The sequence below is a fragment of the Aquarana catesbeiana genome, linkage group LG12, assembly GCF_042186555.1.
Source record: "Aquarana catesbeiana isolate 2022-GZ linkage group LG12, ASM4218655v1, whole genome shotgun sequence".
Taxonomy (NCBI): Eukaryota; Metazoa; Chordata; class Amphibia; order Anura; family Ranidae; genus Aquarana; species Aquarana catesbeiana.
The window spans coordinates 108,939,438-108,967,076 of NC_133335.1; the positions used below are offsets into that span (position 1 = coordinate 108,939,438).

Genomic DNA, 27,639 nt, shown 5'->3' on the forward strand with positions numbered 1-27,639 from the left:
TAAAAATTTTGTAATCTGAATTTAATAGAGCAATTGCGCGGTAGTTGTCAGGCAATGCAGGGTCCTTACCTGGCTTAGGAATTACTGTTATGTTTGCATGTAAGAATTGTGAATGCGGGATGGATCCCCTGAAGAAAGAGGAGAATAGGGATTGTAGATAGGGGGTTAAAGTTTGTGCAAAAGTTTTATAATAAATGTAAGGAAGACCGTCAGGGCCCGGAGATTTGTGAATTGGAAGATTTTTAATCACCTCTCCTATTTCCTCCCCAGTAATCGGAGAGTTAAGAGAGGTTATATGGTCGGCAGAAATTTTTGGTAGCGGAAGGGAATCCATAAATTTATCAAACTCAGATTGTGAGAATTGAGGATGCGAATCAGGACCCAAGCAGTTATATAGCCGACTATAAAAGTCTCCAAAGACTTTTGACATAGCTTTCGGACAATTTGTGGGGGTGCCATCAGATTGTATCAAGTGGTCGGGGATCGATAGAAAGGGCCGTGGTTTTAATTTGTTAACCAGCATCCTATGTGGTTTGTTTGCGTAATCGTAAAATTTTTGCTTAGCCCACAACATGGATTTGGAAATTTGGTTCATATCAAAAGATTTGATTCGATCCCGGATTGAGATGACATTTCTCAATTTTTCCACCGTGGGGGAGGCCAGTAAGTTTCCTTCAGCTATCTGTAGTTGAGTAATAAGGTCATTTTTGAGTTGTACATAATCTTTTTTTAGGCGAGAGCCCAAAGCTATGCATTCACCTCTAAAAAAGGCTTTGTGGGCCTCCCACAGGGTGGAAATCTCTGAAACAGAGCCATCAATCTGGAAAAATTCAGTTAGTTTCTGCTGTAGTTGGGTTTGAGATAAAGGGTTTTTAAGCAAAGATTCATTGAGGCGCCAGTGGCAGGATTTAGTAAAAGACTTCGTCAACAGGACATTGAGTTCAATAGGTGCATGATCCGACCAGGTAATAGGATTTATTTCAGAAGAGACTACATAGGGAAGTAGAGGGCCTGTAACAAGGAAATAATCTAGTCTAGAATAAGACTTGTGAGGGTGAGAATAAAATGTATAATGTTTTTGGGTTGGGTGTTTTATCCTCCAGGAGTCAAAAAGATTATGGGATCTAAATAGTTTGCGAAAGGATGTTGATAATTTCTTGGAGGCAGATTGTGGAGTGGTTTGGAATAAAGTTTTCCTGTCCCTGGTCTTATGATCATAAAAGGCTGGGAGAAGGGTTGTAGTTTCTCAAAAACTTTTGCAAGGAAACCGATTTGTCCTACATTTGGTGCATATATGTTTACCAAAGAAAAAGAGGTATTTAGGTGATTACATTTCATATGAACCTACCATGAGGGTCTAAGTAGGAAGAGAGAATCTTAATTGGGCATGAGCGTTTAATAAGAATTGCCACTCCCGCTTTTCCAGAGGGATCAGAAGCAGTATATGCTACGGGAAAGTGTCTAGAAGCAAATTTAAAGAAGCCCCCAGGTTTAAAATGGGTTTCCTGAACCATAATCACCTCTGCTCTGGATGATTTAAATTCTTTTGAAGCCTGCCATCGTTTGCCTATAGAATTTAATCCTTTTACATTACAGGAATAAACCTTGAGGGCCATATTTGGTCATACAGAAAAGTGCTAATATAGTAAAAAAATTGAGAACATATAAATGAGCATCCTTAAAAAAGAACATTTGAAAACAAACATATCTTGCAGTTGGTATATTAATGTGAATATAGCACTGAAAAAACATATAAAGGTCAAAAAGGAAAAAAAGAAAAAAAGACCTGCACATGAAAACACCAAAGGAGGTTGAAAAAAAAAAAAAAAACGGAAAAAATTGAATGGGGAGAGAAAAAAACAATAAAAAAAGGAAAAAATTATTTTTGAAAAGCCTGAGAAAAAATTTCAGGCTGCCCAGGCAAAAGCCTTGGGTCATAAGGGGGGCATGTTAGCCTGCAGGAACTAATGGAGGAGGGGGGAGGTGGGGAGGTCCTCGTCTCTGCTTTTTGTAAGGAGAAAAAACAAACAGACAGGAGGAACAAAGGTATTTGGCATATTATTATAAACAAGCAGAAAAATCTTAGACAAGCTGGTAAAAGAAAATAGAGAAAATGTTAAAGGTGGAAAACTGCCACCAAAAAGGCATCGAATGGAAACAACATTAAGAGGTGTGACCTCTCAACAAAGTGACCCAATCACAGTGAACTCACTGGGGTAGCCATGACAGGTATTATCCAGTCATGGAAAAAAGAGCAAAAATTGAAAAAAAAAAAGGACAAAAAAAAGTAAGTCACATCAGGTTGGATATCTGTGATTATTGGCTCGTTGTGGGGTGGAGAAGTTCTTCTGGGGTCTTCGTTGAACTGGGGTCCAGATTTTGGCTGGCGTGGTGAGTGGTTTGGGATTCGGAGCTTGGGGTAGAAAATCTTCCTCGGGCAAAGGCGGAAGGCCTAGACTGCGGATAAAAGCTTCACTTTCGTAAAGGTCTCTCAGGGAATGTTGAACGCCGTCTTTAGAAACGGTTAAGCGGAAGGGGAATCCCCAGCGGTAAGGAACCTGGTGGTTTTGTAGATGAGTAGTGACAGGACGGAAACTGCGCCTTTTGGCCAAAGTGTTTGGGGAGAGGTCATTGAATATCTGAATCTTGTGTTGTTTATAGTCAATACGTGACTTGTTACGCGTTGCAAATGTGAGGGCTTCCTTGCTCTCGTAGAAGTGGAAGTGGACAATAACATCTCTGGGATTAGCATTAGGAGGAGGTTTTGGGGCCAGAGATCTGTGCGCCCTGTCCATACGCCAGTCTATGTCCGGGATGTGTGGGGCTAAAGTAACGAACAGGCCTAAAAGATAGGGACGTAATTCCTTGTCACTCACCGCTTCAGGGATTCCACTGATCCTCAGGTTCTGATGTCTTTCACGGTTTTCCAGATCTTCCTGTTGAAGCTGGAGTTGGGAGACTGTATGTTTCAGGCTGGAGTTGTCCTCTTCGAGAACATGTACATATTGGGTCAGTTCATCGAATTTGTTCTCCAATGTGTTGGTGCATTCTCCTAGCTGGTCAGTTTCACCCCGTAACTCATGCGCTATTTTGCCCACCTCTTTAGCGATGCTGCGGGTTAGATCGTGTAGTAATGAGTTCAACTTTGTATCTAGAACAGCTACTGTCACTACATCTACGGGGTGGTCGGGTGGGAGAGAGTGCTGAGATAATTGGGATCTGTTATCATCCTGGGTCATGCCTTCCGGCAGAACATGAGAGTCAGCAGTGTCCGAAGATCCCAGCTGTTCACTGGAGGTCGGGGATCACTGTTTATATAAAAAGCGCTCCATGTTATTGGGGGTCCGTGACGATGGCGGTGGGATAAAGCCTCTATATATTGCCTTCTGGAAGCCAATCTTCCCCATGCAGTGTTAGGAAGGATCAGATAGCTTGTTGTTATATCGCTCCTGTAATTAATAAGGATCTGCTAGCTTTGTAGGAGCATCTAATAAAGAGACAGGGACCAAAGTTCTCCACTTACATGTCTGCTTTCCTGCACGCCAAACTGTAGGTGGTCACATTAGATATCAGGGAGAGCTGAGAAAATAGTTATGAAGTTTGCAGGTAATTGAAGGTTTTGATGTTTGCAGGTAATGAATAGGTTATTAAACTAAAGAGATTAGGCTGGAGGGGTACTTGGAGTACCAAGATGGCCTCCGGCTTCCAGGACTAGGCCGAAGCCGCGGTCTTTCCTAATAGCTGAGGCCGGTCGGACGAGTGCCGCTCTTCACAGGCCCGAATCGGACCTTTAGGGCCTGAAGACAGGGTCTCTGGGGGCCAGATACTGTGGAGGGCAGCAGCGGGGAAAGGATCGGGCGAATGCCCTTTTACTCACAGAGTCCAGGGCTGAAGGTGTCCGGATGATAGGCCTAGAAATGGCGGCAGGCCGTGTGGGGATCAGGGATGAAGGGAAGAGGTCCCGTTCGGCTCTCGTTCACTATGCGGACAACCAGCTCTCCCCGATGGCGTCCCGGACGTCCCGGGTGGGGAGTCCCGATCAAGGCCTTTGCTTGTCTCCCGGCCCACAGCATAGGAAAGTGGCAGGCTCCGGACGAGCCGTAGGCCCCAATATGGTGGTGGGAGACCTCAGTGCAGGACAGGCAGAAGGCCCAGAGAAGCCTGACTTTGCTTGATTCCAATCAAGATCCGGCCGGATCTGTAGAGGAGAGGGCCTAGGTTATTCCCAGCTGTAAAAAAAACTTTCCTCGAGGGTAGATGAGGCAGGGATGGCAGTGGATGGTATTTGCCTGGACGGAGCACAGCGTCCACACGTCCTCCCTGTATCTCGTCCGGCCACGCCCCCCCCTGGGAGTCCAATTCTGTCTACAAGAGGTCATACTTATTTAATTTTGCAAGGGTGGGAGGAGACGCAAATGCGCGTATGATGAGTATAATATCTAGGGATGAATTGCCTTCAACTTTTTTGTTTTTGTAAGGATATCCTATGCACAGATGCAAATCCTGTGCTTTGTGCTGAAAGAATGTATTTCCCGGATTAAATGCATCACCTGGGGGATATACATTTCCAACGGGTGTATACATATGTAAAGAAGTTTATAACATATGTCTATATAGGTAAAGCTACATTCAGTGGGTATAATTACCTTGTTTAACTATCAATCCGGTGTGTAATATGTTGATTTATCCAGTATGTCAGAGCAGTTATGCTAGTTATACATTCATCACAAGATTAGTGGTATCATCAGTTCCTCACCATTAAAGCACCCACATGCTGCATTGAAAGAAACATATATGTGTGTATATATATATATATATATATATATATATATATATATATATATATATATATATATCTATATATATTTATTTATTTTTTTATATATGAGACTAAATTATTAGTCAGAGAGGGCTGAGACAGCTCAACCCCCCAGGTAAACTGACCATATTGCATAATATTTTCAAGGGAAAGGGATGGTAAATGGTTACTTACTGAGAGTTGTCTTTCACTACATGCTCCTGTCCTGCAACTATCCAGTGTGTTGTATCCACATAGGAATAGGATGTATAACGGGTGTGCCGTTTTTATGGAAGCCTGCTGATGCCCTAACCTATCTCACCTGTGTGCATAATCAAGGTATGAACCAGCGCATCAGTGTCTCACCTCCCCATCCTGTATTGCACGTCCCTTCCAGCCATGAATAAATCAAAGGCCAGCTGTATGGCCTCCTCGGTGTTCAGGGAGAATCCTGGCAATAGCCGCCGATTCCATGGAAACCTGTCCAGCTTTGTGATGCCATGCGTCAGCACACCGCCCCCTGGTGGTGGTCGTGCGCACGCACTTGACAGACACCAGCGCCTCGAGTCAGCCACTGAATGCTGCTGACGTGGAGGGAGATCCCCAGCTTATGCTGGAGGTATAGTGCGAGGGACAGATCCTGGTGTCCTCCCTCCCCCTCTCCGCGCCAGGAGACAGAGAAGGAAAGGAGTTGGCGTTGCTTAAAAAGAGTGTTTAAACGTATGTGTTTACCAACCGTGATAATACGTGAAAAAAACTAGTATAAAACAGTATACGTGAGTATGTTGTCTGTTTGGAACAGCAAAAAAAATGTGTAATCACCCAAATGAAGTGAAGCGATTAAATGAATATATAAAAAATATATAACTAATAATTATATCGGTATTGAATCCACTTCCAGGAAAGATGTATATAGGAATAGAAAATCTATCCACATCAAATATCCATATTCCCAAAGAGTGACTTGTGCTAATTTCCAGGCGATATTTATATATCAAAACTTAAAAAATCCTACTATACAACAATATACGTAAATATACTGTCTGTGTGAAAACATGTGATATATGTGGACAACTAAATCAAGTGAAGAAAACACTAAGATAAGTGTGTAAAAATAATCGATAACTCAAAACATGCAACCTGTAGAATTTTTTAAACGTCACCTATGGAGATTTTTAAGGGTAGAAGTTTGTCGCCATTCCACGAGCGGGCGCAATTTTGAAGCGTGACATGATGGGTATCAATTTACTCGGCGTAACATTATCTTTCACGATATAAAAAATTGGACTCATTTTACCGTTGTCTTATTTTTTAATATAAAAAAGTGTATTTCTTTATAGTACATCATGGGACACAAAGCACCATAGTAATCACTATGTGGCTATATAGGCACCTTCAGGTGATGGACACTGGTATACCCAATACAGGAAGTTCTCTCCCTATATAACCCCTCCTCCTACCAGGAGTACCTCAGTTTTTTGTCAGTGTCTAAGGTGTTTGTCAAGAGTGAAGATGTGCTCTGAGGAGCTCCAGGATGGATCCATGCTGGATTTAAATAACCTCAACAGACCAGATCCATCCAAAGTGCCACTGAGGCCAAGATGGATGGTACCCGGGCCTCGTATATGAAGCACAAGGTTTTGCCTGTTAACGCCTCTCTTTGCAGGACTGGACCCCGGGACCCAGGGCTTTTTGGTCATGCTCACATTACCTAAAGTTTTTCCTGAGGGTACAGGATGAGGTGTTACCCTCAAGCGATCAGGAAGAAAGGCAAACCAAGTACTCCTCTACAGAGGAGACAACGGTGGATTAACCTTTTTTAGCCAAGCAATCTAAAAAATTGCTGGTACAATCTCTTACGGAGATGGTTCGTGCCACTTTCAAGCTACCCCTAACGGAGTCAGCTGAAAGTTCTATTTCTACTTTAGATTCCTTGAAACCTTCACAGCCTTTGCATGCGTTTCCTGTCCATGAATTACTAGAACAGCTTGTTTATGCTGAATGGGATCACCAGGATAAGCATTTTCTGCCTCCAAAGAGATTGACAGCACTCTATCCCATAGAGGAGAAATTCACCAAAAAATTTAATGTACCAGCAGTTGACGCTGCAATTTCCAGTGTAAATAAAAGTCTAACTTGTCCAGTAGACAATGCACAAATGCTTAAGGATCCAACAGATAAAAAGTTGAAATTCTTTTTAAAATCCTCTTTTTCCTTGGCAGGTGCCATTACTCAGCCTGCAGTCACTACAATAGGCATCTGTCAGTCTCTAAAGGACCAGTTTTGACAGGCCCTTAAGGAGGTTCCTGTACAAGAAGCCCAGGATTTGGCTGAACTGCCTAGGGCATTATGTTTTGCCATAGACGCAATGAAAGATTCTATTCACCAGGGCGCCTTGCGCGTATGCTAGTAGACATGCGTAGGATCCTGTGGTTAAAAAGTTGGTCAGCTGAAGCACCATGCAAAAAGCTCCTGACTGGTTTTCCTTTTCATGGGGATCGGCTATTTGTGGGATGATTTGGACAAATACATCCAAATGATTTCTAGTGGGAAAAGTACTCTCTTGTCAGTCAAAAGAAAGTATAAACGCCCTGCATTTAAGCGGACTCTTTCTCCTGCGCCAGGGGCATCCGCCTCTAGGCAGTGGCAATGGCCTCCGCCGTCAGACTCTAAAAGGAAAGCCTTAGGGTCAGGCCCAGGCACAAAAGAAGTCCTGGGGGTGGAAACCTGCAAAGCAGAATTCCAAAGCCTCACCATGAAGGGGCGCCCCCCCTCGCTAGAGTTGGGGGAAGACTTCTGCAATACTCAGAAGTCTGGCAAGAGGAAATTCAGGACAGATGGGTCATCACCACGGTGTCCCTAGGGTACAAACTAGAATTTCGGGAGTTTCCACCATCCCGTTTTCTGAGGTCAAACGTTCCCAAAGATCCAGGGAAAAGGCAATCTCTGTTTCGGGCACTAGACCGCTTACTGGCTCAGGGGGTGATCATACAAATCCCCATAGAAGAGCAAGGTTTGGGGTTTTATTCAAACTTCTCTTCGATACCAAAACCAAATGGAGATGTCAAACCCATTCTAGATCTAAAGAATCTAAATCAGTTCCTGAAGATCCGCTCCTTTCGCATGGAGTCGATCAGGTCAGTGGTGTCTATCCTACTAGGAGGAGAACTTCTGGTGTTAATCGACATCAGGGATGCATATCTGCATGTCCCTATATTTCCTGCTCACCCAAAGTTTCTGCGGTTCGAGGTAGAACAGTAGCATTTCCAGTTTGTACCCTTGCCCTTCGGGCTAGCTACAGCACCCCGGGTGTTTACAAAAGTCCTGGCCCCACCTCTAGCCAGGTTAAGGGCACAGGGCATAACAGTCTTGGCGTACCTAGACGATCTATTGCTAATAGACCAGTCAGTGGCTCGTTTGGAGCAAAGCATGCGCATTACAACCAGTTACCTGGAAAGTCTGGGTTAGATTCTCAACCTAGAGAACTCGTCCTTAAAACCGCTAAAAAGGCTAGAGTACTTGGGTCTGATCATAGATACAGCCCAGAAAAAAGGTGTTCTTGCCTCTGGCAAAGATCAACTCCATAAGAGAGCTGGTGTGGATGGTCAGGTCAAAAGGAGATCCCTCCATTCACCTTTGCATAAGGTTGTTAGGAAAGATGGCTTCATTCAAAGTGGTTCCTTATGCCCAGTTCCATTCGAGACTGTTGAAAAACAGTATCCTGTCTGCTTGGAACAAAATGATTTAAGCTTTAGACTTGCCAATGCGGCTGTCCCCATGGGTGTTCCAAAGCCTCAGTTGGTGGTTACTAACCCAAAATCTGAATGCTGAAAGGAAGATCCTTCAGACCAGTTATCTGGAAAGTGGTAACGACAGATGCCAGCCTTTAAGGCTGGGGAGCAGTACTGGAGAAGACAACTGTCCAGGGACAGTGGTCAAGAACCGTAAGAGTCTTGCCCATCAACATCCTAGAGATTCGGGCAGTGCGTCTGGCTCTGAAGGCCTGGACTTTCAGGTTACGGGATTGTACTGTCAGGATCCAATCCGACAATGCCACAACTATATCAATCACCAAGGGGGCACCAAGAGTCTAGCAGCGCAGACAGAGGTGATCCATATTCTAACTTGGGCAGAAAGGAATGTTCCGTGCCTATCGGCAGTCTTCATTCCAGGAATAGAGAATTGGCAGGCGGACTACTTGAGTCGCCAGCAGTTATTCCCGGGGGAATGGTCCCTTCACCCCGACATCTTTCGGGCTGCTTGCCAAAGATGGGAGACTCCGGACGTAGATCTTCTGGCATCCAGATTCAACATGAAGTTAGTCAACTTTGTGTCCAGGACAAGGGATCCACTCGCATGCGGAACAGATGCATTGGTGACCCTCTGGGATCAGTTCTCACTGATTTATGCATTCCCCCCTATTCAGTTGCTGCCACAACTTCTTTGCAGGATCAAGCTGGAAAGAAAGCCGGTAATTCTGGTAGCCCCATTATGGCCCAGAAGGTCCTGGTATGCAGAAATCGTAAAGATGGAGGTGGAGGATCCATGGTCCCTTCCACTACGGCCAGACCTACTCTCACAGGGGCCGATATTCCATCCTACCTTACAAACGCTAAATTTAACGGCTTGGCTATTGAAACCCACATTCTGAGAAAACGTGGGCTTTCCGAGTCAGTTATCTGTACCTTAATTAATGCAAGGAAGCCAGCTTCCAGAACTATACATTATAGAGTCTGGAGGGGTTATGTTTCCTGGTGTGAATCCAAGGGTTGGCACCCTCGGAGGTATATCATAGGCAGAATTCTTGCCTTTGATGAAGTTGGCCTTGAGTACTATTAAGGGCCAAGTCTCAGCTTTATCGGTCTTATTTCAAAGAACGCTTGCTACACATTCTTTAGTCCAAGGTTTTATCCAAGGGGTGATGCAGCTTAATCTGCCAGTTAAATCACCTTTGAACCCTTGGGACTTGAACTTAGTTTTGTCAGTGTTACAAAAACAGCCATTTGTACCGATACAGCATATTCCCTTAGTCCTTCTGACAAGGAAGCTAGTGTTCTTGGTTGCTATATCCTCAGCAAGGAGGGTTTCGGAATTGGCTGCTCTTTCTTGTAAAGAGCCATACTTGATTATTCATGAGGACAGAGTGGTGTTATGCCCTTGTCCAGATTTTTTGCCAAAAGTGGTCTCAGGTTTCCACCTGAACCAAGATATTGTCCTACCATCATTTTTTCCAAAACCATGTTTCAGGGAAGAGAAGTCACTACATTGTTTTGATGTGGGGAGAGTGGTCAAAGTCTATTTAAAGATGACTGCTCAGATTCGGAAGACTGTCTTATTTGTTCTGCCAGAGGGTCCTAAGAAAGGACAGGCAGCGTCAAAATCAACTGTCGCTAAGTGGACTCGGCAGGTTATAATTCAGACTTATGATTTAAGGGGTAAAATTCCACCTTTTCAAGTAAAAGTGCACTCTACTAGGGCGGTTAGTGCTTCTTGGGCAGTGCGTCACCAGGCCTCCATGGCTCAGATCTTTAAGGCCGCAACCTGGTCTTCAGTACATACATTCACCAAGTTTTATCAGGTGGATGTAAGAAGGCATGAGGATATCGCCTTTGGGCGCAGTGTGCTGCAGGCAGCAGTATAGGTCCTCAAGTCTGGGGGTGCCTTACGGGTTGTCTCTCCCTCCCCTCAAATAGCATTGCTATGGGAAATCCCACATAGTGATTACTATGGTGCTCTGTATCCCATGATGTACTCCAAGAAAAGGATTTTACAGGTAAGCTGTTATAAAAATTCGGTATGACAGAAAGTATGACATGATGTATGATAAAGAAAATAGGATTTTTATTAAAGCTTACCTGTAAAATCCTTTTCTTGGAGTACATCATGGAACACAGAGGTCCCTCCCCTCTTTTGGAGTTTAGGTATATTGCTTTGCAACAAAAAACTAAGGTACTCCTGGTAGGAGGAGGGGTTATATATAGGTAGTAAACTTCCTGTATTGGGTATACCAGTGTCCATTACCTGAAGGTGCCTACACTCAGGTCCATAAATATTGGGACATCGATACAATTCTAATCTTTTTGGCTCTATACACCACCGCAATGGATTTGAAATGAAACAAACAAGATGTGCTTTAAAGATGTGCAGACTTTCAGCTTTAATTTGAGGGTATTTACATCCAAATCAGGTGAACGGTGTAGGAATTACAACAGTTTGTATATGTGCCTCCCACTTTTTAAGGGACCAAAAGTAATGGGACTGATTAACAATCATCCATCAAACTTTCACTTTTTAATACTTGGTTACAAATCCTTTGCAGTGAATTATAGCTTGAAGTCTGAAACGCATAGACATCACCAGACGCTGGGTTTCATCCCTGGTGATGCTCTGCCAGGCCTCTACTGTAACTGTCTTCAGTTCCTGCTTGTTCTTGGGGCATTTTCCCTTCAGTTTTGTCTTCAGCAAGTGAAATGCATGCTCAATCGGATTCAGGTCAGGTGATTGACTTGGCCATTGCACTTCTTTCCCTTAAAAAACTCTTTGGTTGCTTTCGCGGTATGCTTCGGGTCACTGTCCATCTGCACTGTGAAGCGCCATCCAATGAGTTCTGAAGCATTTTGCTGAATATGAGCAGATAATATTGCCCAAAAAACTTCAGAATTCATCATGCTGCTTTTGTCAGCAGTCACATCATCAATAAATACAAGAGAACCAGTTCCATTGGCAGCCATACATGCCCACGCCATGACACTACCACCACCATGCTTCACTGATGAGGTGGTATGCTTTGGATCATGAGCAGTTCCTTTCCTTCTCCATACTCTCATACTCTTCTCTTCCCATCACTCTGGTACAAGTTCATCTTGGTCTCATCTGACCATAGGATGTTGTTCCAGAACTGTGAAGGCTTTTTTAGATGTTGTTTGGCAAACTGTAATCTGGCCTTCCTATTTTTGAGGCTCACCAGTGGTTTACATCTTGTGGTGAACCCTATGTATTCAGTCTGATGAAGTCTTCTCTTGATTGTTGACTTTGACACACATACACCTACCTCCTGGAGAGTGTTCTTGATCTGGCCAACTGTTGTGAAGGGTGTTTTCTTCACCAGGGAAAGAATTCTTCAGTCATCCACCACAGTTGTTTTCCGTGGTCTTCCGGGTCTTTTGGTGTTGCTGAGCTCACCGGTGCATTCTTTCTTTTTAAGGATGTTCAAAACAGTTGATTTGGCCACACCTAATGTTTTTGCTATCTCTCTGATGGCTTTGTTTTGTTTTTTCAGCCTAATGATGGCTTGCTTCACTGATAGTGACAGCTCTTTGGATCTCATATTGAGAGTTGACAGCAACAGATTCCAAATGCAAATAGTACACTTGAAATGAACTCTGGACCTTTTATCTGCTCTTTGTAAATGGGATAATGAGGGAATAACACACACCTGGCCATGTAACAGCTGAGCAGCCAATTGTCCCATTACTTTTGTTCCATAAAAAAGTGGGAGGCACATATACAAACTGTTGTAATTCCTACACCGTTCACCGTTTGTAAAAACCCTCAAATTAAAGCTGAAAGTCTGCAGTTAAAGCACATCTTGTTCGTTTCATTTCAAATCCATTGTGGTGGCATATAGAGCCAAAAAGATTATATACCCACATAGTGATTACTATGGTGCTCTGCGTCCCATGATGTACTCCAAGAAAAGGATTTTACAGGTAAGCTGTTATAAAAATACAGTGTGACATAAAGTATTGCAACGACCGCCATTTTATTCTCTAGGGTGTTAGAAAAAAAAAATTATAATGTTTAGGGGTTCTAAGTAATTTTCTTGCAAAAAAAACTGTTTTTAACTTGTAAACAACACATCTAAAAAAGAGGCCTAGTCCTTAAGTGGTTAAGATAGCTTTCTACCATCCTCTTAAATGCGCCCATATATTAATTACCAGGTACCTTCGGATTGAAGATAGAATTGTTCCTTAAGAGTCGTATGGGAAAATTCTGAGGAATCTAGTGATTTCTTATTTTCATTAAGCGCAAAATGCTTTTTAATATTCAGTCGCTGTAAAAAAATTTGTAAGTCAATGAATTTGAATTGGTCAACGTTTTTCTCAGGGGCAAACTTGAGGCCTAAATCTAGAATTCTCAATTCATCTTCAGAGAAAATCTCATTACTCAAATTAAAAATCCCACCCCCTAATACTCTCCTCCTTTTTCTTCTTCCCTCCTCGTTTTCCTCTTGTCGATTTCCTTTTTCCATAAATCTCTGTGTTTGTTCTGGTTGATGAAGAAGCGAATGTATTAATTAAAAAATTTGAAAATAAGGGTTACCGGAAAGAGACGATGATTCTAAAAACAGAAGTAACAAATATGGACCGAAACAATTTATTAATGACGAAGAATAAAAGAGAGAATTCGCACATGGATGTAGCTTTTGTCACCGGTTTTAATAGCCAATATCAATCGATTGAATATATCATTAGGACATATTGGCTCATTCTCAAATCTGACAACGTTTTTTCTAAAATTCTTCCTAGGAAACCAAAATTTGTGTATAAAAGAGCCCCAACTCTTAGGGACCAATTTGTTCGTAATGCCATTAACCCTCCAAAAACAGTAAAATTATTCTCTGAAATGGGTTTTACAAATGCCAAAAATGTCTACCCTGCAGGGTCAGTAAGAAACAACCAAGAAAGAATCATTCAGATCCTGGACCAACAACAAAGAGTATCAAATTAGGGCACTTATCATATGCAGTAACACACATGTGACCTAAGTCATTGAGTGCTCCTGCCACTTACAGTACGTAGGCAGGACTACCAGACCACTCAATGTAAGGATTAGAGAACACATTAATAATATAAGATTTCATATATCAGATATATATCAGATTTCCATCTAGGATAACTCATGTTGTCCCGCAAGGCCGTAAGACAGTGTATAGCGGGCTATCATTATTGTGTTATGATCAGCATTTGATACCCCCCGAACCTTTGGGTTCTTTTGTATTTATCATGACTGATCATCAATTTTCATAATTTTTTGTATATATATATATATATTGTCTGCATACTTATGTGTGTTTTAACATGTTGTGGTTCTTTTAGATCTCTCTCTCTCTCTCTCTCTCTATATATATATATATATATATATATATCAATTATTTGTGAGGTAATTAGGAAATAAATAGAATTTATGTGATTGCATTCTCAAGAATATAACCCTCTATACTCTCTTAAATCTATTTGATCAACCAGTGTATATTTTGTTCAAAATAATGTTTTTATTATTATGCTTTTATATGTTTGACTTTACCTGGTAGTATCTGATTTGCATTTGGTAAGTGGAGTTGTATCGCGGCATGTAACAACAACCTAGATTGCTAGGGGGACTTGCCGGGTTTATAACACATATTTCGGCCGCCCATGGAGTTTACTTATAGCTGGGATTTTTAGTACATATGGCCGTTCTGCCATGAATGAATACCAATCCTTCATTAGATTCTATGTGGTAACTCACTATTATTATGAGGTTTAGCCTGATTGGGAACAATTGCGGCGCTACCTCCACCTGCTATATAATGACGTGAGGTATAACAAGATGGCTACGCCTCAGACAATGTCCATTGATGAAATGCGTAAGGCCGTACTTGGTACACGTTACCGTCATTTACGGGAACTTACGGTTTTCTGGTTGTGGTCTATGGAACGCACGCTACCCAGACCCAGGAAATTTCCTGTATGCTTATATGAAATTGGGGTAATTGGAGCCCCTTCTGCTTATGGAAAGCTTTTTATTCTTGATAAATAAATTTAGATTTTATCAGATTCATGCTATGAGTGCCCGCTTTTATCATGTGGATAACCTGTTATAAACCACACTACAGAGCAGGAGATCATATTGATTCTCGGGACACCAGGATTGGAGACCTATTTGGCTACATGCTCTTTACCACTGCAGGGGTGGGGGCCCCTGGTGAGTGCATTTACCTAAGGGGGAACATGAAAAGTCACCTCACTTATTTTTTTGCACGGAAGTTGAGATAAAATCGCATCATCGGGAAATCGGATGATGTGGATATATTTCTTTGCTATATATTTATATATATATATATATATATATATATATTTTTTTTTTTTTTTTAAGTGGACTTAATATTGATTTAATTATTGATTATTTTTACACACTTATTTTAGTGTTTTCTTCACTTGATTTGGTATCCACATATATCACATGTTTTCAAACAGACAGTATATTCACGTATATTGTTGTATAGTAGGATTTTTTAAGTTTTGATATATAAATATCACCTGGAAATTAACACAAGTCACTTTATGGGAATATGGATATTTGACGTGGATAGATTTTTTATCGCTATATACATCTTTCCTGGAAGTGGATTTAATACCGATATAATTATTAGTTATATATTTTTTATATATTCATTTAATCGTTTCACTTAATTTGGGTGATTACACATTTTTTTGCTGTTCCAAACAGACAATATACTCAGGTATACTGTTATATACTAGTTTTGTTCACGTATTATCACGGTTGGTAAACACATACGTTATTTAAACACTTTTTTAAGCAGCACCAACTTCCCTTACTCTGATTACGAATTCTTTGGCCCCACTAGTGGATTCTTTTTTTCAGGGAGGCTGTATCTTAACTTATACCTAAGCACAGATTTTTTACTTTAATAGGGAAGGAAAGAGCCCCGACCATCCAACCGGAACAGGAAACCACTGAAAGACCTGCGTGGGGACACACCACACAAAAAAAAAAAAATAAATAAAAAAGGGGGGCACAGTTATTGCATACATCTATACATTTTTCTAAGCGAAAAATCCATCTCTGTTCTAATTGTGATAACGTTTTGTTCCAATCATCCCCCCCGGGAGATGGGTATATGTACCCCGGCTAGGGCTGTGACTTTAACTTTGGGGACGCTATATCCATGTTCATCTACTACATGTCTCCCTACAGGAAGGTAAGATCTTCAGGGGAGATCTCAGGAGATCTCATTTTCAGTTTGTTCATTTTGCTCAAAATATGTTGACATAAGGTCAGTCACTGTTGCCCCTGAAAACACACAAAGAAGACACAAAATTGTGAACAATACAGTTTCCAAAATTAGATATTGATCAAAATTGAAATGTAATATACCTATATACCAAAGCTCCTGTTGTCAACCACTGGATTGGAGGAGGGATTTTGGAATGGGAGATACTGGTATTTAGCCACCCAAATGTTTTATACAACAAATGTGGAACCCATCTCTTCAAATTATAAACAACGTGCTGCTAGCCCAATAATGTATGTAACAAAAAGCAAGATACTCCCAATGGCTTATACGCAGCTTACAAGTAATGAAAAATACTTTTTTTTTAATAAAAATATTGTTTTTATATATTTCTGACAAGAAAATTTATGAATGTATGTCTCTTCCTCTGTACCAAACACACATAAAGTCATCAATATACACATAATTGATAGATATCATAAGATAATAACAGTTAATTGGTGACACATCTTTTTCAAGCTCTTATGGGAGTATATACCCCTTTAAAATCAATAATGATTAAAACACAATTAATAAACCCTAATGATAAGTTAAAGTCCTTTCCTTTTTTATACAAGGACTTTTACCTGAACATGTTAAATAATTACTTATATAGAAAAATGTATAGATGTATGCAATAACTGTGCCCCCTTTTTTTGTGTGTGTGTGTCCACGCAGGTCTTTTGGTGGTTTCCTGTACCGGTTGGATGGTCGGGGCTCTTTCCTTCTCTGTCTCCTGGCGCGGAGGGGGAACGAGGACTCCAGGGTCTGTCCCTCCCACTATACCTCCGACATCAGCTGGAGATCTCCCTCCATGTCAGCGTCATTCAGTGGCTGACTCCAGGCGCTGGTGTCTGCCACATGCATGCACACGTCCACCACCAGGGGGCAGTGTGCTGGCGCATGGGATCACAATGCCAGACAGGTTTCCATGGAATTGGGATTCCCCCTGAATGCCGAGGAGGCCATACAGCTGGTCTTTGATTTATTCATGGCTGGAAGGGGCGTGCAATACAAGATGGGGAGGTGAGACACTGATGTGCTGGTTCATACCTTGATTATGCATACAGGTGTGATAGGTCAGGGCATCAACAGGCTTCCAAATAAACGCCACACCCAGTATACATCCTATTCCTATGTGGATACAACACACTGGATAGTTGCAGGACAGGAGCATGAAGTGAAAAACAACTCTCAGTAAGTAACCATTTACCATCCCTATTCCATTTACCATCCCTTTCCTTTGAAAATATTTTACAATATGGCCAGTTTATATAGATAGATAGATAGATAGATAGATAGATAGATAGATAGATAGATAGATCGATCGATATCTATCTCTATGTATGCGGCACAGTGGTGTAGTGGGTAGCACTCTCGCCTAGCAATAAAAAGGGTCGCTGGTTCGAATCCCAACCCTGCGTGGGTTTCTTCCGGGTACTCCGGTTTCCTCCCACACTCCAAAGACATGCTGGTAGGTTAATTGGCTTCTGTCTAAATTGGCCCTAGTATATGAATGTGAGTTAGGGACCTTAGATTGTAAGCTCCTTGAGGGCAGGGAACGATGTGAATGTACAATGTATATGTAAAACGCTGCGTAAATTGATGGCGCTATATAAGTACCCTAAATAATAATAATAATATATGTATAATATACATATATATTTATTTTAATGCAGCATGTGGGTGCTTTAATGGTGAGGAACTGATGATACCACTAATCTTGTGATGAACGTATAACTAGCCGTCTGTTCTGACATACTGGATAAATCAACATATTACACAATGGATTGATAGCTAGTTAAACAAGGTAATTATACCCATTGAATGTAGCGTTACCTTTATAGACATATGTTATAAACTTCTATACATATGTATACACCTGTTGGAAATTTATATCCCCCAGGTGATGCATTTAATCTGGAAAATACATTCCTTCAGCACAAAGCACAGGATTTGCATCAGTGCATAGGATACCCTTACAAAAACAAAAAAGTTGAAGGTAATTCATCCCTAGATATTATACAGATCATACATGCATTTGTGTCTCCTCCCGCCCTTGCACATCTAATTAAGTATGACCTCTTGAAGATAGAATTGGACTCCCTGCCCACTTTCTGGATGGTGGACCACCGTGAGCATATCCTGATGTGTTGTAATGTTTTGTCTTTTTGCTCTGGCTATTTGAATATTTCTTGTATCAAAGGCAGGACCCTTTGTTATTTTTGAATTCCTGTATATACAGGCTCTTTATTCCCAATGGTGATGATATTATTGATGTCAATATTGCTAATATTCTGTATCGATATTTTATAGATATCTGTATCCTCCAGAAGAAGACCGTATACAAAATTATGATTGAAACGCGTTGGGGCTTCTCTAAACAGTAATATCCACATATATTTCCTTTAGTTAAATGTTATATAGACATTTAATATGTTTATTATTTTTGTGTACACCAGATCTCTTGTTGTTCCTCCTTTTCCACATGTTCCCCTTCCCATCCCCTTTCCCTTTTGTTATTGCTGCTTTTATTGATGCAATTTTACCCATTTGAAAATAAAAACATTATTTTTATATTAAAAAAAAGTATTTTTCATTACTTGTAAGCTGCGTATAAGCCATTGGGGGTATCTTGCTTTTTGTTACATATTGCATTGTTTAATCCCTCCCAGTGTTCCCTTGCACTTACTTCCGCTGTTATATCTTAACCACTTCAGCTCCGGAAGAATTTACCCCCTTCCTGACCAGAGCACTTTTTGCGATTCGGCACTGCGTTGCTTTAACTGACAGTTACGCAGTCGTGTGACGTTGTACCCAAACAAAATTGACGTCCTTTTTTTCCCACAAATAGAGCTTTCTTTTGGTGGTATTTGATCACCTCTGCGGTTTTTATTTTTTGCACTATAAACAAAAAAAGCGACAATTTTGAAAAAAAACGCATTATTTTTTACTTTTTGCTATAATAAATATCCCCCAAAAAATATAAATAAACGATTTTTTTCCTCAGTTCAGGCCGATATGTATTCTACATATTTTTGGTAAAAAAAATCGCAATAAGCGTATATTGATTGGTTTGCGCAAAAGTTATAGCGTCTACAAAATAGGGGATAGATTTATAGCATTTTTATTATTTTTTTTTTTTGCGACATTATGGTGGACATATCGGATAATTTTGACACATTTTTGGAACCATTGGCATTAATACAGCGATCAGTGCGATTAAAAATTCATTGATTGCTGTAAAAATGTCACTGGCAGTGAAGGGGTTAACACTAGGGGGAGGTGAAGGGGTTAACTGTGTTTCCTGGGAGGTGATTCTAACTGAAGGGGGAGGGGACTAACTAGAGAAAGTGACAGATTGTGGTTCCTAGCTAATAGGAACACACGATCTGTCACTCCTGTCAGAACAGAACAGGGAATGTGTGTTTACACACACTCCTCGTCCCTGTTCTGTCTCTCCTAGTCACAATCGGTCGTGCGGGGGTGTCGATGCCATCGCGACTGTGGGCCACAAGCATCGACACCCCCGCTGTCCGGATTCTGCGAGCCAACGTATAGTTACGTGGTTTCGCACAGGGGAGCCAACCTGCCGCAGTAAAACTGCGCCGCCTGTTCCGGAAGAGGTTAAAGAAAATACTTGCATGTGCCCATGCAAGTATTTAAATATTCTGTTTAACTAAACCTGCACAATCCTGTGACCCTACTCCTCTGTTGCTATTTCCTTGATGTTCTTACCCTGTTTGGCGATTTTAGAAATAAAGGTGATTTCTGCAGTAGCGTGGCTGTCTGGTCATCCTTTTTCCTTGTTCAGTGCTATCATGGCAGACCTGGTGCAGTGCTTTCTATCTTGTTCAGCCTTCCTTGTTTTAACTACTCTTGAACAGTCCAGGTGACCGTCCAGGAAATGTGATATTTCTTTGTTTAAGTTATTTTTTTTTTTTTTATTATCAATAAAGGCTCTGTCGTTAAGATTCTTTTTTGTCTACCTATTTTTCCTTTTCAGATAATGTCCTAAGCTTTTTAAAAATATTCTCTTGTTTGCTTTATGTCAAGTCGCATGGTTTAATTTATTGTGGACTAAAAACTTAATTTAGTTTTATTATGCATTTTCATTAAATTCCTAAACATTTTGCTCTTTTGAATAAAATGCATGTGACTGTGTTTTCCTATAATCTCTCCTCTACAGATTTTGTTGTGGATGCCACAAGAAAAGGGAATAAAATCCGTTTTGCGAATCACTCTGTAAATCCTAACTGTTACGCTAAAGGTTTGTATTATATACTGACTGTAGAAAAGCTATTGCTTCCCTTCCAAATACAGCACAATGGCAACATACCTTCTACAACTCAAAATTTGACTGCAAATGAATTTATACTAAGTGGAGAGTTGGATCCCCTGCTGGGTCTTTATTTGTGCATAGACTACATTGAAGAGAAGTCTTCCTATCCCTATCATGATCATGACAAGCAGGACTTGTTTTTTCATGTAGGTTGTCCACATGAAGATGGGATGCATGAGAGAATTCCCTTTTCTGCTCTTGAGGGATACAGGAATTCAGATACAGTCTGGTTACATTGCTGTCTACAGAAGGACTAGACACTGGCAAACAAGAAAATCGCAGGCCAGCCCAGCCCATGATAACACCTCCTATACCCAGTATGCCTATAGCTTTTTACTAGTGTTCTAGGAGGATGAATGTCTTCTCTTTAGCGTTGCCGTCTAACCACTTTTTCTAGTCTTTTTTTTTTCCTCAATTGACCCTTTTCAGTTCTTTTGAACTGCATTGAGATTCTTCAATGCAGTGCAACATCAAATGTTAACTCCATTTTTGGTGGTACAAAAATATAGCATTTACAATTGCTACACAAGCCATTTTGTAATTTAATGTCATTAATATTGACCTTTCTGTTCCAATCTGCAACACTAATTTTCTGGAAATTCAAGTCCTGCTTTTGTGATCTAGTCACTAGAAGTCTGCACTATACAAATCAGATGTTGGGCCTCCCCTTGCAACAGAAATTTCACTTTTTGGAATATACTTCATAAAGTTTAATTACTGCTGAAGGGATGCAGACACTGCAACTTTTCTCATCAGAACACAGTAGGTAATTATAATGAACCAGTCACTCCAATTTATAATCGACATCCAAAGAACAGCTATTTCTTAAAGTATAACTAAAGGCAATTTTTTAAAAAGTTTCTAGAGGGGAGATGGTTTAGAACACTTGTCAGTTTTTATTGCTATCTGTGCCCCCATTAGGAAGATTCACCCTCTCAATTGCTCCTGTTTACCATTATTGAAAGTAAAAGAAAACAGCAAATTTGCAGTTATCCCCAGAAAAGTAAAAGAGAGGAAGTCTTCCAATGAGGACACTAGTTCTGGTGACCTAGGGGTCCCCAAGGAATTTCCTTAATTTGCAGGGATTTCCTCTCACTTCCTATTTGGCTATGGGACAGGAGGTGAAGGGAAATCTCTGCAATTGGATACAGATGGCAAAAAAAAACTTTCATGGGTTATAATCCTCCCTTACTCTATCCAAAATGAAAAAAAAAGTTTTTCGTATAGTTCTACTTTAAGAGCAGAAACAGGTAGGAATAATCCTTAACATGTATGTTGATCACCCAGAGGAGATTGTTTTTTTTCTAAAAAAAAAAAAAAAAAAGTGGAGTTTCTACATGGCAGCTATCAAAGTCAGCCTTTCCTCAGCTTGACTTTGGAGTGCTCCACCCGGACACCGCTGAACCGGATGTTACAGGGTTAGCCTTGAATGTGACATTTGGCACTGTGTTCCAGTTTTTGCACTTTCCACACATGGCATACTGGTAAAAGTTACTTTGTCATCTCCAGCCCTCATCAGTCACCAACTACATGGTTTGGAATCACCTGAGGATTTGCCTCACATTTTGAGCCTGGTTGCATTACCACCACATGGTCGCAACAGGTCTGTTCATATTTACAGAGGAGATGGTCCCGCTGCTTCTGGTGACCCCAGCCCATATTCTCTAATGGTTCTGAAGTGCCTACTTGGTATCCAGGCACCAAAGCCTGCAGTATGGAATCCAGTGGTCCTGTAGTTATAGGTTCTACAACATTGGAATATCTTTTGGCTTTGTCAGATGAAGCTGAGTCCCCTACCTTGTCATCAGAGATCTCTACTGCATTCACTCAAGACTATGTGACCAAATTCACCTATTTACTCATGGATACTAACCACAGAGACCAGGGTCATCTCCTGTGTAGTCTATATTTGAACTTCCTGAGACTTTAAAACAGGCAAGGCCACTAGTTGCTGTCATCATCTCAGATTCAGAGTCCCAATAGTCTATCTGTGAAGAGACTATTATTGAGGCACCACAGTCTCTTGCCATAACCACAAAATTAGGAGAGATAGTTGTGGCCCTTATTGATGTAGTGCACATTACTCTGCATTTGGAGGATTAGCCTTCTGTCTCCAGCTTTGGGTCTTTCACAGCTTCTACAACCGCAAAGACCTAACCATTATACCTTTTATTCCTTTATGCAGATTGGAGGCAGTCAGAAAATTCCTGGGCTCCTTTAGGACTGTTCCCCTTTGAAAGGGAATTTGTGAAATGGTAGTATATAACTGAAAACCAAAAAGCAATCAGTGTAGTGAGTATATGACGTGACCGTACCAAATCTGTAAACAATGTGGAATATACCCTTAATTGCCGCTAAACATCTAAAGTGCTTTCACTACACCCCAACATACATAAACAAAATAACTGATGCAGCACAATTGTATATAAATAATACAAAATAAATACATTCTATAAAGTCCATAACATGAAGTGCATCCACCACCAATGTGTTGTAGTGTACATTAATATCTTCCAATCCACCTAATAAACTTTCACCTCACAGTATTGACTCCAAAAAAAACAAGGTCAAAACAAATTTTATTTGCCCCTCCTTGAGCTGTATTACCAGTAGTTTCCCAGATAGCTAATTTTCCTCCTCTGTTGGCACCACACTCAAAGGCAGGTCACATGCAAAACAGAATAGGACCGATAGTGCTCTTTGTGTACAAATTGCTTTATTAAAACACCAAGATAAAATCCACTCACATAAATAGGCACACCAAGTGCTATGATACAGGTATAAGCAGAAACATTGGTACACCAAACTGCTATTCCCCTCTACACCGCATGGACTCGCCTGACCCTCAAATGGCCTTGTTTCAAATGTAACCAGCTTGGCTCCGCCCCTATACACGTTGCAGCCACATGTCTGTACGGTGATACTACAACACATTGGTGCTGGAATCACTTCATATTATAGACTTTTTGGACTTGATTTATTTATTTATATATATTTATGATTGGAGTCCCTTGAACCTAGACAAACACAGAACCACATAAAAATGCCACAAGACTCATAACGAAACATAGACCTGAGGTGTGCCCTGGTCAGTATGCCAAAAAAGGAGGCAAAAATACCAGGATAGGGAAATAAGTGTTTATTGAACATGTTACTTTATTGAGCAAGCTTGGCAAAGGCTTGCAACATTTTGACCTGCGGGTTTGGGATGTACCGGGAGAAGCAAGCAGACTTCCATCTGCCCAACCGCCTGATGACATGATCTGGCACACCATGCCGAGAGGAAGCTGAAGCTGCTTCAATGCAAAAGGAGTACCTTGGATATAGGCTGGGGTTGAGGCCTAAGTTGACCAGGAGAATGCAGATGTGTTTGAATTGGTTAGCACTCGGGGGTTAGTAGGGAATGGTAACAATGGACTGCTACTAGACTGGCTAGGCAGGTGCATCACCAATTGGTCCAGGACAGCTACTGGGCACCATTTGTTGAGCTTCCAGAAGAACTTAATGACCCCCCCCTGCCCGGTCTTGGACACTGCCAGATGTAGTATAAATTAATCTTGGAGGTGGAACAGGTAACACCTGCGCAGTACCTGGCAACAGGGGCCCCTGTAGGTGAACTCACCTGGCCACAAGAACCCATAGAAAGCCAAGTAAATGGCAGCTTTGATGACCAGGCTGGGCAGTAACCCGAAGGGAGACCGCAAAAGAGTAGCTTACATGTCCCGAAACGTGGCACCTGAAATGGGTAAGCGTCTTCCTCTGGCCATTGGTTGGTGCTTCTGGATACCTCGTAATATAGCTTTGACCCTATGGGCCGTGAACAGGGAAGGCTTCTCGGGGTCCTGTAAGGACAGGAAATGTTGAAAGCTGGGCAAGTACAGCTTGATGGTATTGTAGGATAATGTCAATTCCATGTGACAATATGACAGGAAATGTAAATACTCCCTATATCCCTGAATATGACAGGAAAACCAGGATATGCTTGATGTCGCCTGTCCCTGAACTGGGATACGAGACTCAAAACCTGCAGTAAGTGTTCCAGGCGATGTGGTAGGCCTTTAACGTGTTGCGGGACAGAGATTGGTTTGTCAGTTGGGTAGCATTGCCTAAGTGGCCATTCAGCCCATCATCAGCTGCGACCAAGGTGGGATGGGAGATGTAGTCTGGTCGGCTCCGGGGTTCTGTTGAAAGAATAATGAAAAGTTAAAGCGGGACAGCATATTCACTGCGATGTTGCACTTGCCGGAGATAAAGGTACAGTGTACATTGAACTTGTACTGTAGGGATGTCTGCACTAGCCTGCGTAGAAAGGACATAATGGCCAAGGACTTGGACCTGCCTTTTTCTTTATCGTACATCATGGGACGCAGAGCCTAAGTAATTACTTAATGGGTTATGGGCCACCTTCAGGTGTTGACACTGGTATACCCAATCAAGGAAGTTCACTCCCTATATAACCCCTCCTCCTTCCAGGGGCACATCAGTTTTTTCGCCGGTGTCTAAGGTGTTGATCACGAATGAAGATGTGCTCTGAGGAGCTCCAGGAGGGATCTATGCTGGATTTAAAAAACCTCCACAACCGGATCCATCCATGCCACTGAGGCCACAGGATGGTACCCGGGCCTCGCATAGAAGAATGAGGTTTTGCCTGTAATGCTTCTCTTTGAGGGCTGGACCCTAGGAACCAGGACTCTTTTTGGTGTTGCTACATTACCTAAAGTTGCTCCTGAGGGGTGTTATACAGGTCCAAAGGAGTGGAACCCCTGTTAAAAGGGACCCAGTCTGTCAAGGTTTACTAATGCAGCCCGCCGTGATGGGTGAAGTTTGGATCTGTCTGTTTCAGCCGTATCCTGCAGCGAGGATAAGGTAAGGGAAGAAGCTTAGGAACTGTAAAAAGTCTACCTATGCCTTTCTTCCATATATTAAACATTGTAATGCCTTAAAATCTCCTCTAGAGGGAGTAAAGATACACATACCTTATTACGTTGTTTCTCAACAGCTCTGTCCAGCTACAACAGCTTGTGTGGTCCCAGTTGCACAAGGGGGTTTGAATTGAACAAAATTTTCCTCTCCCCCCCCCCCACAAATTGGGGAAACTAAGGGGCTGGGGGTACAGCAATGTAAAAGCTGTACCACATCATTTGGGTAGTATTGCATATTTGGCAATGTGTCAGCACTCAATTGATTTACACTTAATGAGAATATAATTTCAACTGCTAAATATATATATAAAAAATTATATATCCCCCCCCCCCCTCGAGGGGTGCGGGGCAGCGCAGCTTTCTTATACATTAAGCGGAGCTTTGTTCTAGTTTGGGAGGTTTAGCAGCAGCCAGCAGCAGTTTAATAACATTTTATTATGTTTTACTTGCCTGTTTAAAGATTTTTGCGCTCATGCAGTGAAACTGCCAGGAGCGCCAGATAGTGGCAGCAGCTTCCTCCTTCAGGTCTGCATTACAGTCCCGAATGCGTGCCGCACGCGCTAAAGTTAATTTGAAAGGAGGAGGGCAGGTCACTGAAAGAGGGCATGATCTAAGACAGGCACTGTGTACAGGACTCAGCGTCCACGTGGAGCACACAGCGCACATACAGGCGCTCACACCTGAAGTTTCTCATATAAAGCTGACGCTCTTATGACAGAAAGTCTCAAGAGCAGCTGAAGTGAAGAGGCTATCACACAGGACACAGAAGCGCTGGGTCACGTAAACGGTGTATACAGGCATTTCCAGTACAGGAAATACAATTGTTATTCAGCATCAGAAAATGATCTGTATGGTAACATTATTGCTAGACTATTGCTCAGCAAATAGTATAATTTTCTTAAAGTACCTTTGCTTTTGTGCTTAGCATTGTGAATTCCAGAGCTACCACAAGGGTGCCAAAAATGCCACCCCCAGGCGCTGCCGGCGCCTCCACACTGTTATCCTCTCCAGAGATACCAGATATGGCAATCCAGGGTGAGTCATTGGAACCTATTGGTGGTGCAACTGCTTCTCACACTTCAGCCCCTGTATATGTGACTGAAGATGCATTTTCCTCTGCCCTGCAGGGCTTAGAAGGAAGGTCAGCGGCTTTAATCACATCCTCCATCCAAGGGGATAGGAAGCATGCTAGATCCCCCTTCCCCACCTCAAACCCTTTACCAAGGGAACAGTGGGCACAGGATGAGGTATTACCACCCTCAGGCGATCATGTGGAAAAACAAGCCGATTTTTCCTCTGCGTAGGAAACAACAGTTGATGAACCTTATGCAACCTATCTGAGAGATTGATGGTACAAACTCTTACAGAGATAGTTTGTTCCACTTTCATGCTACCCCTAACAGAGTCAGGTGAAAGTTCAGTCTCTTCCTTGGGTTTTTTAAAACCTTTACAGCCTTTTCATGCGTTTCCGGTCCATGCATTACTAGAAAAGCTTATTTATGCTGAATGGGATCATCCGGATAAGCATTTTCTCCCTCCGAAGAGTTTCTCTGTTCTCTATCCCATGGAGGAGAAATTCACAAAAGATGGAAAGTACCAGCAGTAGACGCTGCGATTTCCAGCATCAATAAAAATGTGACTTTTCCAGTAGACAATGCACAAATGCTTAAGGATCCAACAGATAAGAAGTTGGAATTTCTCAGCCTGCAGTCACTGCAATAGGCATCTGTCAGTCCCTTAAGGACCAGTTCAAAGAGGCCCTTAGGGAGGTCCCTGCACAACAGGCCCGTGAGTTAGCCGAACTACCAAAGGCGCTATGTTTTGTCATAGACGCTATGAAAGACTCTATTCACCAAGCGTCCCACCTTGCGCTAAAACACATGCGTAGGACCCTGTGGTTAAAAAGTTGGTCAGCCGAAGCATCTTGCAAAAAAGCTTCTGACTAGTTTCCCTTTTCATGGGGGGCGACTATTTGGGGAGGATTTGGTCAAATACATCCAAATGATTTCTAGCGGTAAAGGTACTCTTTTGCTTAAAAGAAGGTATAAACGTCCTTTTATTTAAACGGACTCCTTCCCCTGCGCCAGGGGCAGCTGCCTCTAGGCAGTGGCGACAGCCTCCACCATCAGACTCTAGAGGAGAAAACATTCAGCCCCTGTATACATGATTGAAAATGCATTTTTCCTCTGCCGTGCAGGGACTAGAAGGAAAATTAGCGACTTTAACCATATCTGCTATCCAAAAGGATAGGAAGCGTGTTAGATTCCCCTCCCCCACCTTAGACCCCTTATCAAGGAAACAGTGGGTAGAGGATGAGGGGTTACCCTCAGGTGATCAGGAAGAAAGGCAAACCGATTACTCGTCTGCAGAAGAGACAACTGGAGTTGAACCATTTTTCAGCCTCGAAATCTGAAAGATTGCTGGTACAAAATCTGTACAGAGATGGTTCGTGCCTCTTTCAAGCTACCTCTAGTAGAGTCAGCTGATAGTTCTGTTTCTTTTTAGGTTCCTTAAAACCTTC

General features: G+C 41.9%; 1 protein-coding gene across 6 annotated transcripts in view; it reads left to right on the forward strand.

Moving 5' to 3' along the window:
- The window catches only part of EZH1 (enhancer of zeste 1 polycomb repressive complex 2 subunit), an 800,790-nt gene that overhangs the window by 712,758 nt on the left and 60,393 nt on the right, over window positions 1–27,639 (forward strand). For all 6 annotated transcript variants that reach the window (XM_073608276.1, XM_073608272.1, XM_073608277.1 and 3 more), the window contains one exon: window positions 20,044–20,124. In XM_073608276.1, the coding sequence (XP_073464377.1) occupies window positions 20,044–20,124 (81 nt within the window). The remainder of the gene's footprint in view (window positions 1–20,043; window positions 20,125–27,639) is intronic.